The sequence below is a fragment of the Diadema antillarum genome, unplaced genomic scaffold, assembly GCF_040938485.1.
Source record: "Diadema antillarum isolate AM-2024a unplaced genomic scaffold, OU_Dant_1.0 seq00000333_RagTag, whole genome shotgun sequence".
NCBI classification, from domain to species: Eukaryota; Metazoa; Echinodermata; class Echinoidea; order Diadematoida; family Diadematidae; genus Diadema; species Diadema antillarum.
Genome location: NW_027271349.1, coordinates 539088 through 555057, shown reverse-complemented (window position 1 = coordinate 555057; position 15970 = coordinate 539088). Strand labels below are relative to the sequence as shown.

General features: G+C 36.9%; 1 protein-coding gene across 3 annotated transcripts in view; it reads left to right on the top strand.

Annotated features, from left to right (window-relative positions):
* The window catches only part of LOC139730771 (guanine nucleotide exchange factor DBS-like), a 187805-nt gene that overhangs the window by 66324 nt on the left and 105511 nt on the right, over nt 1-15970 (top strand). For all 3 annotated transcript variants that reach the window (XR_011710939.1, XR_011710940.1, XM_071641633.1), the window contains exons 2-3: nt 6893-6973; nt 12231-12345. Coding sequence is in view for 1 of the 3 variants with exons in the window: in XM_071641633.1 (XP_071497734.1) it covers nt 6893-6973; nt 12231-12345 (196 nt within the window). In the remaining 2 variants the exon portion in view is untranslated. The remainder of the gene's footprint in view (nt 1-6892; nt 6974-12230; nt 12346-15970) is intronic.

Genomic DNA, 15970 nt, shown 5'->3' with positions numbered 1-15970 from the left:
TTACTGCTTTACATACGGCCATTTTATGTGCTGAATCATGACTGCCAACATACACAGCTGTGCTGTGAATCATTACATGTCACATGAATGAATGAAAAGGGGGGAAAATAAAAAAAAAATCATATGAAAAAAGATAAGTTGCTCTCTGAAAGTTTGTCAAATTATAATGACAGTGGAGTGTCAAGGGGAGGAAGCATATCAATTGTCTATGCCCCAGGGGAACCCAGTATTACCTTGCTAAGTGTTTATAAATAATTGATGACTCTCCCTCCATTGAAACACTTAGCTCTTCCCTCCCAGTATATATAGCATCAAAGGGGTTGCTATTTGGGTATTATCAGAGCTGTGTACGACCATATCAATTTTGTCTGTCACCATGCCAGATTACCTGTCATATAACATACACACAGTTCATCAAACAGTATACATCAATGTCACACTACACCAACATAGTTTTTGTTTTGATAATCAGTAATGGATATATCATATATTGTATATATATATATATATATATATATATCATATATTGTATATATATATATATATATATATATATATATATATACACATACAAACATACACATATTGTATTGTTGTCATTTTGTTATATGATTTATTTGTCTCTCTAACTTCATTCATACTGTCACTTCTGTATATAGATGCATTTTTGTGTCTCTTGTGTTTTTTCTCCTGTTTCAACATTTTCAGAATATTGTCCCTTTTGATATGACAAATGATTGTGATATATAGCGAGAAGGTAATCATTGAATTTATTATGTAAGGCATTATGTTATCACAAAATACAGAAAGATAGAAATTAGAATTGTCACTGATATTAGCATTTGAGAACAAAGTATTGTGTCTTGAATCATGCGTTGGAATAAGATTGTCTTATCATAAAAAGAGAATATAGAAAGAAAATGGCTTGAAAGCGATAAAAGCACCAATCTACAAAGGCATGTTGACATGATAAAAGGACAGTCATTTGAATCTGAGATTCTTAGGGAACAAAACTGGTGTTATTGTGTTCAACTTCAGCAAAGGATATTATTTTTGCATATTTGTAAATTTGTTAAAGGGATAGTACAGTATTGCTGGAGATGAGAATTGAGCTTTTAACTTTTTGTGAGATAACAAGAAAATACTTATGATAATAGTACAGAGCATACCATTTTAAGAGGAATTCAAAGTTTATTTGATGAAAATCGGGTTTGGAATGACTGAAACAGCCAAAAACAAAGTAAAACCAAAGCATTCGTAATGAAGTGTGGGTCCCACACTTTATTAGAATTGCTTTTTTTTTTTTGATATCTCAGCCATTTCAAAACCAATTTTTATCTAATAAACGTTGAATTTCTCATAGAATTACATTCTCTCCCATATTTCATGAGGTTTCTCATTATTTCACCCCAAAATTTTAGAAACCCAAAATTAAGTCTCAACCAAAACTGCATGATCCCTTTAATATCTTGTAAGAAGTGTTTCAAGGCTTATACATGAATTGTTTCTATTAATTTCGTGTAACAGTTTTGACACTATTACTTTATGATATGAACAGGGAAGACAAACAAAAGAGCATTTCGTTGGTGGGGTGACAAAACCTCGTATCTCAAAAATGTCAAATGTTCAGGAGAGCTAAAAAACATGGCTGCCATAACATGTAAGTCAATGGAAACAGCCAACTTTTATTTATCATTTGTGACCTTATTTTTGCAGATGGGCATATAAGGATTGGGAATTACATAGTAATGGTTCCTAGCTTCAATATAATGAAGAAAACTCATTTTCACCAAATATTGAGATACGAGGTTTTGTCACCCCACCAACGATTTATACCTGTAGGCCTACTCTCTATTCAGTATGCTCTGGCATATGTTGCTGCATGACTGGAAATCAGCTAGTTTATCTCATGCTATTTGATAGCATTTTATCTGTGGAGAAGGATACTGTAAAACGAGGAATTTTCGCGTGCACTTTAATTTCGCGAATTTCGCAAGCGCCAAGATTCGCGAAATTAAAATGCACGCAAAAGTCCTTGTTTACACTATATGCATTGAACACCAGTGGCACTTCGCGAAAATTTCATGCCACGAAAAAGGCTGTCGGTTCCAATTCGCGAAAAATTCATGCCACAAATATATCATGTTTTGCAGTATCTTAAATTCATTTCACCTTTCTTACATTCTATCATAACACACACATACAAATTTGTATAATATGTGCCTTTGTGTGCATATTGATAAACTTGTATACCACGCCCCCTCCATCTATCTATCTATGATCTATCTATCTATCTATGTGTATGGATTTTAAGTGGATAAAAAGATGGAGAAAGAGATGGATAGAAAGAACGGGGGGGGGGGGGGGAGGGGGAAAGTGCTTTACTCTGAAATGAGTCACGCATGGCATGTAATTGTACTGACAGGAAACTCTGGCTCCAGTATCATGAACTACCATGTATCACAAGAGTGTTGCCTGGCAACCCATCTCATGTGTATGTGATGCTCATAGTCTCCTCCTTGTATATCATCTCACTTGGAGTGGTAGAACACGCGTCTGTAGGAGAAGTGCTCTTCCACCTCCCTGGTTCATTCAATCAATTTGCTCTGATCTGTGACAGGCTTGCCTTCTTCATTGAATTAAATGTTATTGAATTAAGTATAATTTAATAACTTTACTAGCCATATCGAATGTCTCACTGATGTTGCTTCAGTAAATGTATACAGGTAAATTTTTTTTCCCCGAGTAAAGAATTGAATGAATGGAAGCTAATGCATTTGTAGCTTTACAATAGATATTGTGGGAACATACTAGCAAAGTCTAACAATATTATGTGAGGAATATTATGCCAGTGACATATCAGTACGATCAGTAGCAGCTATCGTTATGTTTCATATCTTGATGACATCTTTGATAGTCATCATTTATTGATGGTGTATGAATTTTATCATATATCTGTTACTTTTGGCACACAGTGTCTCTTTACTTGCATCTCTTTTCTGATACATTTTCTGTTCATTGCCATATCAAAAAAAAATCATGTGGCATTTATGAATTTCTTCCCCCCCCCAAAAAAAAAAAATGATTTAAACGTCAGACATACCACGATATGTACGTTTTGTCATAGTGATGAGCATGTTAGCTTGTTTCTTATCTCTTTTCGTCATAGCTGAAGATATTAACTTGGTCTAATCAACCAACACGTAACATACATGAGTGGTATTGATGATTTTCCGTGATAAATGTATGAGGGGTAAGAGGATGGCATTGGAAGGCACGATGAGCGAGGCTGATAAGGAATCATGCACGAAGAAAAGATTAAGGGATGCTTCTATTCTTGAGTTTGAGTCTATATATAACCACCAATCCAGGGATGGGAGAGCTAAAATCAGCCTCGTTCACATCTGTCTCGATGCTGTTCCTCTTTAATCAAAAGGTGGTTAAAGTTTGTTGCTGTTTCAGTTTGCTATTCTGTTACTACTATCATTTTATTCATTTTTTTTTTGCTTCTCAGTGCTCAATGGTGCCAGCATTATTTTGCATTGCCATAGCAACAGCCACACAGAGTTATGAGAATTGGCATTGCTACGTGGAATACGAGAAAGCAATTAAACAGAATTCAACTTTTTAATTGAATTCAAATTTACTGCCTAGTCTCAATCATTCAGACCATTTGTGGTCTCCAGTGATTTGATATCCATATTACCAAATACATACAATATCATCCCCTTCCCAAGACTGCTCTCTCTTTCTCTCTCTCTCTCTCTCTCTCTATGTGATAGGATATTCAAGTATGTGACACAGACAGACTAGTAATGGCTTTAAATGATTAGGTGATTATGCAATAAAAGTTCATTATTATTACATGGTTTCCACAGACTCTGGTATACTAGCCCACAAAGTAAAATCCTTGCTATGCTTTCAAATGGGCAAAGTTTCCCCCTCTCCATGCCCCATTCTCAACATTATAGTACTGTACTAGACCTACCTCTGATTTGCAGCGGTGCAATAAACTCGGCACACATGGCTTGCAATGTGAGAAGGCTGTATCTGGCCTTATTGTGCATCGGTCCGAAAGACGTAACAACAGATGATATTGGATTCAGAGACGTTAAATCTACCATGCATGGATGCATTTTAGACAGACTCATAAATGAACTGAAATCATGTTTTTATAGTGCAGATATCTTTGGGTATGGCTCTCAACACATACCATTCATTGTGTACAGTAGAATGAACGTCAGAGGGAAGTATTTGTCAGTTTGAGAGCAAAGTTAATCCATAGTCCCGTGTGTAGTATTATCATGAGGAATCTGCAATCAGTTTGAAGTCTGTCAGTACAAGGACAGCTGCAGAGTTACAGTTATTGATCTGAAGTTCATGATTGTTTCTTTCGTTCTTTGATACGGATCTGTAGAAAAGGGGAAAATTACATCAGAAAAGTAATCAATGAGACTATTGTAGCAGAGTTGAGTGGCATTCACAAACCATTTCATAGAGATATTCATTCATAAAGGATGAAAGAAATGTATAATTGTGTATCATTTCATCTGTTATCTTTACAATGCATCCATCTGACATGTATGACTGTTTTTCAGTCATGCTTTACTAAGCTAATCATGTCTGTTGTTACAAATGTCTATATGTCAGGCTATGTGTAGACAGAAATGCCAGTCAAAGCAAAATGCTTATTTTGTTGTTGTTGGTTGCCTAAGAATGCACATTAGTGCAGCCTCACCAACATCCCAAATATCTGCTGGTGTGCAGTGGATGTGAAAAGCTGTAGAAAATGTTCCATAGAGTATATGGATATGTGTCCTCTTTTGATGAATAACAGCATAGTTATCGTAATAGAACTTTTGGAAGTTGTTTCAGAACTTAAATCAATTTGTATGATGACATTGTAATCTTTGGATCAGTTTGATGCCAGAGGGGCAGCAGTGCAGTCCAGATAAACCCTCTGTTGACTGCCATCTCAAAATGCTATTAGCAACCTACTTAGGTAAGATGGCAGTGGTGTTTAGAGTGTTAAGAGATCACAACCTTCCCATCCTGTTGTGTTAGTAACTGTTTGTGCATCATTTTTTATCCTAGATGCATTTATTTTGGTCTGCATGTATAAACTTCAGTATGCTCCTTCAGCACTGAATATGGTTTACACATAACTTTATATGTTAAAGTCCAGGGCTGCCTTGGAAAAAAAAAATAGACATGAATATATACCCCAATCCAGGCCAGTAGGATCAATACAACTCTTATGATATTGATTTCATTCAGGCCGGTCGGAGACAGCTGTCCTTGGGAAAAAGGTCATGTTTACTGCTGGTGACAAAACGTGGATAGTGATAGGGAAAGATTGGATTCGATCCCAGTCAGTGTAGCCTGCCCTCATTTTGGCACATTGCTATATATTTCTATGGGGCAGTAGATTTACTTGCACAGAACTCTACTTTGCATTAAAATTTGTGTTTGTTTCAGCCTGTATTGTTTGTTGTGATGGTTTTTTTTTTTAGTTGTGATGTTGTTGAATTGCTAAGAGCATTTTATTTAAGTGTAATCATGAATTACTAATGCAAAGTAAGAGAGTTACAGGATTTATGATAATGAAAAAAAGTGCAGAAAAGAGCAATACCACTACTGCTACTACTTCAACTACATGTATTATGTGATACAAAGGATTATAGATGTTTACACCTTGTAGGTAGTGATGGGAAATTATTACAGTGACAAAAATAGATATTGAAATTATTATGATAATAAGAGAGAGTTCAGTAGCACTGATAACTTGTCATTTTCACTTGATTTATACCATATTTTTTTGTCATTATTATTTTCATTCATTCACTATAATCGGTTCTATCAGATCTATTATTAGCCTTCCCATACAAGTGTATTGATTGCTGGAAGCAAAGCTAAGGAGCAATACATTTATGGTGTATCACACAAAGTTATATAATTATGCTCGTAACTATTATGCATATCTATAGATATGAACATATACATACATGTGTAGTATGTTTGCATAAGAGAAAGATAGAACAGAATTTTGTGATATATTGTGTTTGCTGTGTTTGGTTGGGTTTTTTTTCCAAAAGCTGCAGAAAAACTGAATAAAAAAGAAAGAAGATAGAATACCAAACCAACATACACATCAGAGTGTTTAAGGGAAGGCGAGTGAACCAAAACAAAATATCCTATACTGTCCTGCCCTCCTGGGCCACTTCCCTCTATGCTGCCAAAATGTAACATGATTCCAGCCAAGTAACGAACACAAAATTACTCCCTTATCGCTTCCTAGGTTGACTGTCAAATTCAGCCCAAATCCTCCCAAAGCTGTGGAATTAGATCTGTTTAGACAGAGATTAATATTTCATTCAGCAAATAATCACTACTGTGTTGACCTCACACAGTCCTACTGGCCATTTACATGCTGACAATACTTGTCAGTCGACAACATCATTGTCCTTTCACCCATTCCCTTTGATTCCTTTCTGAAAACGGCTAAGAATTACAATGATTTTCTATGGAATATGGGACTGCCTCTTTGCAGAAGGTAAGCTGAAATACAAGGTGCACTTTGGCAGCCAACCTGTAGACGTATCACAATCGTGACATTCAATGTCTCATAAGGTCTGTTGTTAACCTGTTGAGGACAAGTCCCGAGTACAATCAGACAAGCTTCTTTGGGAAATGCGTCTTGCAGCAAAATCAAACCGTCCTCAATGGGTTAAGAACCCTCAACAGACCTATAAGAATGTCAATTTCTCATTTAACCTGTTTATAGAGTCAGTGTGATTTATTCTTATCAAATCACTTCCTCTAATCATGAGTCTGTCCATTATTGATAAAATACTTCAGGTGAAACAATGTCTTATTTCTTTGTGTTTTGCAGATTTTGACATGGACATGTCAGATGAGATATTGATAACCGATGTCGTGGACCAACTCAACCACCAAGTGGCATTCATCACAGGTAAGACCCAACCAGGGCATATCAAAAATGATTTTCCAATATAGCAGTTTGTTTGTTTGTTTGTTTGCTTGCTTGCTTGTTTTTTACTGAACTGTTCTTTGAATTAGAATTGATGCCAGTCAGATTAAGAAAATTGTGTGAGAGCTATTACCCACTCCAGAGAGACAGAGAATTTTACCACTGAAAAAACCCCCAGACAAACCTAAAAACTAAACAGGAGATAGTACAGGAGGCATTACTGTTCTGTATCAGCTTTCTGTTGTCAAAGCATCTTTTTATATAGTTAACTGTAGTCTTCTGGTTCCATTAAGAGTGATGGCAAATCTAAGGTGTAAGCACTAAGGAGATACATATCATTTCATTTCAGAAATTTATAACTCCATTTTTGGTGCACCATTTACTTTTCTGCCATCGCCAAAAGATTTTTATGCCTCCGCCAACAAAGTGGCCGGAGGCATTATGTTTTCGGGTCGTCCGTCCGTCCGTCCGTCCGTCCGTCCGTGTGTCCGTACGTGCTAACGAGAGTATGCTTGTGTGGCTAGGAGAACAATAGTGCACAATAGATGGCCTTTATTCCGTCAGGCTTGTGTGGCTAAAATTTTTGCTTGTGTGTCTATTTTAACAAAAGGGAGAACAAAGGGGTAGACACACAAGTATATCACCGTAAGGTTGTCCGTCCGTACGTCCGTCCGTACGTCCGTACGTCCGTCCCGTTTTGTTTTTGTCGATATCTCAAGAACCGTGAGGTGGTTTTGCATCAAACTTGGTATGAGGGTATATCCTGGGGGGATAATACTTTGTTTGGATTTTAGGGTCACGGGGTCAAAGGTCAAAGGTCACAGGTTATTTTGTGAAAAAAGGTTGAAATTTCATGTTTTTCTCCATATCTCGCAAATGGTTCAAGGTATCTTCATGGAACTTAGTATATATGCATGTACCGATGGGCAGTGATTATCTAGGGAAGTTGGGGGTCATGGGTCAAAGGTCAGGGTCAAAGGTCAAGGTCAACTCCTCAAAATATCACTACTTTCCTTACATTTATGCAATGCCTGAAGGATTTTTTTTAACTTGATGTATGCATGTATAACCCAATATATATTCTGTGGGAAGTTTCTTGCCAAAAGGTCAAAGGTCAAAAGGTCAAAGGTCAAGTGAAAGTGCTAAATTGCACTTCTTCCTCCATATCTCAAAAGTAACTCAAGGTATTATCATGAAACTGACATATTTATGCATGTTCTACCTAACAGTGATTCTCTTTGGAACTGTGAGGTCAAAAGTCAAAGGCCAGGTTTAGATAATACTATTTTACCATTTGATACTAAAATTATACTTTTTCTCAATACCTTGAAAATTACTCAATGCATAAACTTATAAAAGGGTCAAAAGTCAAGTAAAAATCATCAGTTCCCCCAAATACCTGCACTCTGATGTTTTAATCATTCATCCAATTGAACCTAGTTCTAGGAAAGTGAACATTCAGCACATTTGTGGCAAACCTGTCATTTTAATATTTTGCCAATTGTGTGAAACTGTCATCACACATTGTCAAGACATTGTACTATAGACCTATTAGGAGAACCATGCATCATGGCGGAGGCATACACCAGTCGCCGTAGCGACATTTCTAGTTTGTTGGTGTATTGATTCTACCCTTTATAATTGTGTATATACATGTATTTTAACGTCCTTCAAAGCCGTGAATCCAATATATACTGCATGAAATATTCCATTGTCCTGTAGACCAAAACATTAAAGTGTAATTGTGAATAGCATATGGCCAACCAACCTTTTGTAATTCCAGTGTGGATATCAAGACTAATCAACTTGAGAGAAAAAACAACAACAACATAGTAACGTGTAAGAAGATTACTTTCAAGCAGAAAACGAAGTGTAATCATTTCTGTACTGACCATATATTTAGCGAGTATATATATATATATATATATATATATATATATATATATATTTACTTATTTATTTTTTATTTTTCTCAAATCGGGACTTCCTGACAGTTTCATGAGTGGTAAAGTTTGTGGTCTTGGTTTACAGTGCTAAATGGAGAAATATATGCATGCATGTCACTTTCATGTCAGGATCAGAGTCAATATTTTTGCTGCTATCTAGTGCTGTTTGTGTGACATTAGACACCTATACTGAAAGTGAATATGACAAGGGAAACTACAACATAAGTGTAAATTTTTGATATGTGAAATCTCATGGTTAGCCATCTTTCTTTTTCAAAGTGCTTAGAATATTCTAGATTGATAGGAAAGGTGCTATGCACACCATGTCAGTTGCTCATATACAGTGTGTCTCTAAAAAAACGTAAACCCAACTTCAACGGCAAATTTTCAGAGAACTATAAGATATTTACACATAATTTTTTCATGGTTAGATAGTCCAATAAGTCCTCTGTCCAACGATACCACGTAGGTTATGTAACTCTCATGCATGACTGAGCATGATTCAACTTAGTGAATGGGTGTGAAATCATCACTGTGGCAAGTTCCGTGATCAGCACACTTTCTCACATTGCACCAGATGGCTCTTTTTGTTGGAGGCTGCCTGTCGGGGAACCGCACCCGAAAAGCCTCTTGAACTTCCACGAAACTTCTTGTTTCCTGGTATCAAGTTACCAGAAATACTCTCTGCTCAATTGTCAACTGTACCATGTTTGGAAAGCATGTGAAGTGTGAATGTGTCAGGAACAGCCTTTGCTGAAGTTGTTATGTAATTATAGGCCTAACATGTGACAAAAATTTAACTTCAAATATGCCCTGAATGCATGACAATAGCAAGAAATAACTTGCCTCAGTGATGATTTCACACCCATTCACTAAGTTGAATCATGCTCAGTCATGCATGAAAATTACATAACCTACGTGGTATCGTTGGATAGAGGACTTATTTGACTATCTAACCATGAAAAAATAATGTGCAAATATTTTATAGTTTTCTGAAAATTTGCTGTTGAAGTTGGGTTTACTTTTTTTTGAGACACTCTGTATATGATTATTCCTGTGACCCCTGGGTCCCAGTGAAGTTGCTATAAGCTATGTAGATTTGCCCTCTCTTTAGCAACTAACACTGCCACATATATTTCTCATGCCATTATGTCACTATGTGCAGCTAAACTGGTGATAATCCATAATTCAGAGTACAACCACCTTGTAATAGTGGTAGAGGCATCAGAAAGGAGGGGGAAATGCTCTAATTGCATTATGATGGTTCAAACATGCTACAAAATCCAATTTGCAGGTGGTGTCTGAGTGTGTGGGTCTCTCTTTACAGCCCTGCTTGTCTGTGGCTAATGGTTTTGGTAACAGCTGTGGGGTGCCCTGTGTATGCCATTTGTAGTCTTGTATTCAGGCTCAACTCTAAAACAATTTAATGTCTGCTTCATCTTACCAATCCATTGTCACAAGTAACTGCATGGGTTGCATATTTGTGATCAGAGAATCAGAAACAGAGCTGGGATTGTCAAACCAAATAAAGCATGTCAGCAGTCTTAAGAATGGTGTGATGTTGAGTTCAAAAGAGGAAGTCAGTATTCATTGCCATAATGATAATAAGGTCTTGCTTATCAGCGTTGCCACTGCTCTATGGCATCTTTATGAATTCACTTTTAACCCAAATTGGCAAATGTTTATCAAAAGAAGTGGTTTATAGGTCCTATGATGTACATGCTTAAAGATATTTCAGTCTGTTTTTTTTTAATTCTAATTTCTTATTTCAACTTTTACTATTATCAGATAAAACCTTCACATCTACCTCAGATCCTCAGAGAAATTTGACGAGTGGTTCCACATTTCTGTGGTTATGTATGAACTTGGTTCTTGAGCAAGAAAATATCTGCCATCAGTTGTCACAAGTCAACAAAAAAAAAAGAAGAAAACAAATTGCTCATTTACCAGTGAGAGCATCTTACTTGAATTTTGAAAGTCACATGTAACTGTTCAGTGTAGGAACTAGTTCACATTTATCTCTTATTTTCTTCTTTCCCTTAAAATGTGACACAGAATTAAGACCATTTAAGGCAAAGGCAAAGATTATAAAACAGTGAACATGCCCTTTCATTATTGAAAAATGTAGATTTTATTTGAAGATAGAAATGATGATGATTCTAATGATAATGAGAATGATAATTCTAATCATCTACAAACAGCTCAAGAAAGTTAATGGTAATAGCAAATTCTGGTCCTTTTTTTCTGCATGAAATACATTTTAATTGACCATTTGCAGCAATGTCCCATTTCGTCCTCATGTCTTCGAGTCCAATATAATATGTGGTCTAGTTATTTGCTCCTCTTCCTGTGTAAACATGGACATTTTTGTCTTTTAACCAAACATAGGATAACTGCAGCTACTAGGCACTTCAGAATTTTGATTGTATCAGATGGCAAGACTATTTGGGAAAGTTGAAATCTGTATCCCATTTAACCCGTTGAGGACAAGTCCCGAGTATACTCGGGCAGGTGTCTATGGGAAATGTGTGTTGTAGCAAAATCAGCCTGTCCTCAACGGGTTGAATTAAATAGGAAGAGGTTCAAAGTTTGTACTCATAGTCATGTAGCTGTGAAAGTTTTGATGAGTAGTCAAGTAGACTCGTCACTTTCGATATTAAAGCAGTCAAGTAGTGTCTAAAGTTTTTATGGCAGTAAACATCTGGTATAGATCAAACCCTTGTCAATGTGTTGGAAAGGCTTGTGAAAGATGTTGTAAACCCTGTTACTTATTAGCTGTCATTCTATGCAGCTATGAATGATCGACAGGGAAAAAAGACAAAAAAAACACTGCCTTGGTTCACATTCATTTAGATTTAGATAACAGAAATTATCACATTTAATTCTCCCTCTCATTTTTAGCTCAACCTGAGCTGAAGGCTCAAGTGAGCTATTGCTATCATTCGTCATCCAGTGTCCAATGGGCACGAACCCCCAAACTTAGTAAGTTTCTATAATTGACATTATTAGAAAGAAATTCTATGACACAAGAGAATCTGACACTTTAGAATTCACTCTAACCTTTTAGTCTTCTATCCCCTCCCCCCCAACCAAAACACACTTAGCATTGTATGAAACAACTTGATACTAAATTATCATGGCAGAATGAATGATTCAGGGATCTACACACAAATCTTCAAAACAGTCTACCTTTAATGTTCGAGAGTATTTCTTATGAAACAAACAACAAAGAATTCTCTCTTCCAGTGGGACCTTCCTGGATAATTGTGTGTGTTTTTACTTCTATGTTTCAGGAGGGAAGACACAAGAAGGTTACCCTATCATCAACATGCCAGAATGCCAGAAATTCTCCATGGTGCGAGATGAGGACTTCGTCAGACTCATGACATACCTTGTCAGGATACCAAGGTAAGGGTATTAACTCTTTCAGCCTCGTCTGCATTACAAAGCTAATAAGATAATAGGCTGATTTGCCCGAGTGGGTTAACTCAGCTGATACCTTATAGATTGTATTAACCCATTACATGCCAGTTTAACCCTGACGTGCATGGATATAGGTGGGACTACTACATTCCAGTATGTTTAGCCAGTCAGAAAATTCATTATGTCTGTCAAATGTTATGCCCAATAACAAAATAATAGCAACAAGAGCTTTTCCCTAGAAACTGGAAAACTTGTCCTTTCTTGTCCAACCTACAGTAGCAACAAATAATGAATCCAAATGGCAGCAGCCAATATTTGCAATCATTACAACACTCCCTGATCGTCAAATGCGTGACCCAAAGCCTATTGCAAGGTGTGGATTACAGTCTATGCCGCAGTATAAAAAAAACCCACCCTATTGTTATCTGTACACGGATTATTTTTTTACAATCTTAACCTTCATGTTCCAGTGCACTTGGTCGTAACTTGCCTAGATATGTAATTAGTTTTCAGGTTTTCTACATCAGCACACGAAAAAACAAGCTAACGAACAAAAACAGAAATGACCTTACTGCTGCCAAGTGCACCAACCATCTCAGGCGTAACAATGTCATAGGTTCATCATGAATGCAAAAATAATAGAATAGAGATCAGAGAGGTTGTGCAATCAGTATGTCTGTGACAAGTCCACAAGATTGCATGTAGGCATCAGATAATTTACATGATAGTCGTTTGGCCCTAATTTGTCAGGATGCATCATGACTTGAAACTTGTGAAACAGTCAACATCGTTTTCAGGAGAAGAGAAATGTTGAAGTTTCTATTAATAAAAGCACTTTAAGATTTGAATGTAGTTTATCTGTAAAGAATCGTAACTGCATTTACAGAAATGGACAAAACTAAAGCAACTGCTTTTTAAGCTGAAATGAAGAAAAACTAAGCAGATCCCCATAAGTTACTAATTTCGACAGATTGATCTCACAGTCTTTTGTTATAGCTTAGGTTAGAACCAGGTGTGAGCTTGGTTAGCAACAATAGTGTTCATAGACCAGTTAGGTGAAGTTGTTTAGAACCAGTTACCATGGCGATGAGTGGCTATGCCATTACACTTCGGTATGTTATTACCAGTATTTACAACTTTTGTTTTTGCCATACGCTACTTCTATGATATGATGAGAGTTTCAGTTCCTCCCTACCCAAATTTAAGATCTCCTTGAGGTCTTTTATAGTGATTTTCTATCTGATGTCGTGAACTAATTGGAACCATTTCCTGGGATATCAAATAGTGTAAAAACTTGATCTCAATTTGTTAAAATTGTGTAGCAAGAATACTTAAGTTTAATACTGAAAATATTATGCATTTAGGCCACAAAGATAATTGATCAGGGTTAAATGGTTTACTTTCATCCAAGCTAAGAAAATAAGTACTGAGGTATGTTCTTCCCATCAGTTTAAACAACATATTTCCAAAAATAAAACTTCCAAGAACTGCCACTCTCAAAATTGAAAAGTCACATGAATGTACTTTTTCCCATCACAACTTCATTTGTGTCAATATGAGATCACATAGTGATAGTAGTCCAATCACATTACCCTGTTAACAGCCAACATGTGAACTGCATTGCCACACACACCATAGGAGTAGTTTAACGATCGTTTCATCGTCAATATGTTATCAAGTATTTCATGACCTGTATAACAAAATTGTCCAGCTAGAAAGTACTCATGAGAAGAAGAATGACTATAATTCAGTGCTGATTTAGAACATGTCAATTACACCAAAAAAAAAAAAAACAAAAACAATACCAAAAACACACACACAAACACTCACAATATGTTTATGTTAGCAGTGCATGACTGATGTTATGACAATAACATGCCATCAGGAAGCGAAATGATGAAAACAGTAATTTCCTGATGCTTATCCCCACCACTTTTCCAACGACAATGGAAGTAATCACAAGCACCTTGTGTTATAAAGAGCCAGGTAGATTAGAAACGGAGACAGACATTGCCTTGTGAGGAAATGAGCCCCACTGGGTGACGCACTGAAGATGATTTGTACACGAATGCTCACATTGTTCGCCGAGTAGGGCTCTTCCTGCTCACGAATTAGTCAATTAATGGGTCGCGGAGACTCTTTTCGGGTTTGTCTCCGGATATGTTTGAGCGTTTCAATCGCCAGCAGGGAACTCTGGGATTTGTCCGTCAGAGCCATGCTAACAAGGAGGTCACAACAGCGATTTCCTTCTCTCCTGATCCAAGCATTGATGATAATTTCTCCTCTAGTGAGAAAAGAATCGTAGCTACACAATCTGAGGCCAAATGTTACCCTTCAAGCCTCATATGGGTTGTAACTCCTAACTCGTCATCTCTTCACGTAGGTCCTACAGTCACCCCTCACTCTGAATTAGCACTCCCATTCCTATTTAGTGCCATTTTCATTCAGTTATGTTGTTGAGGCCAAAGGGATTCCATTTTGTGTGTTTGTTAGTTTTCTGAGTGTTTAAGAAGGGGGGGGGGGGTTGCATAGCATGTGCAGTATTATAGGAGCTCTCACAGCCTCTCTGAAAAACAGCCTCACCTGGCTGATCGAGGGCATTTTATCCCGTGATTAAATAAAATAAAACAAACAAACAAACAAACAAACAAACAAGTAGAACCCCTATAAAAAAAGTTGAGAGCTTCATTGGCAAAAAATGTCTTTTGAAAATAAATGAAATGATGAAACTGTCTTGATCTGCTGGGGAAATTACAGAGATAGGGGAGTGAGATTAAAAAGGAACCAATAACAGCAAGCCTTGAAAGCTGCATTTGAGGTCTTTAAGATGAGTAATGGGAGCCTAGGAGATGCCATGTGGGTTGTATGTTCCAATGAGGAAGAAGTCCTTAGCAATGTTGTAACAGTCTGGAGAACTCGGCTTCATTTCCTCCCCTTCAATTGTCTGCCTGGCAAACACTCTTTGAGATATCCCGGCCTTGTGAGGGCAGTGTTTATTCGCTTGGGAATAGAGGGACATTGTTTGTGGGAGAGAAGATTGTGTTTGTGTCAAGTGAAATGGCATTGAATGGGAGGCCTAATGAAGAAAGATTTACCAGCTAGCTATGTATAGAACCTTCTTCCATTCAGCAGTAATCCCAAGAACCCTTAGACTAAATTTCTTCATTCTGACAGTCCCAGGTTATAGATGGAGATTTTTTGCCTATGTGGGCATAAAAGTCCCACCAAATAGGGCAATCAGCATTGCTATCAAAATCCCAAGAAATCCTGCAATTATTTTTGATCATGATGATTTAGGAAATGGTGGGACAATTTGCACAGAGACTTGTGTGGGAATGCTGAAGCAAAAAATCTCGAGATTTTTTGTTTCATCCGTTCAAAAAACATCACAACAGCGTTCAAACACAAGAGTACGAGTTACCATTTCAGTTAATTTTGGGCATGGGCACTATAGTTGACAAAATATCGCAATCAGCAATTAGAGGGATATTTCTGTTCACCTGAATGGGCACAAAATATCATGGTATTCGGATGACAATGGTTACCCCCGCCCCCACCCCCATGTTGTCTACACAGTGTTTAAATGTGAGTAACGATTCTATGAATTTCC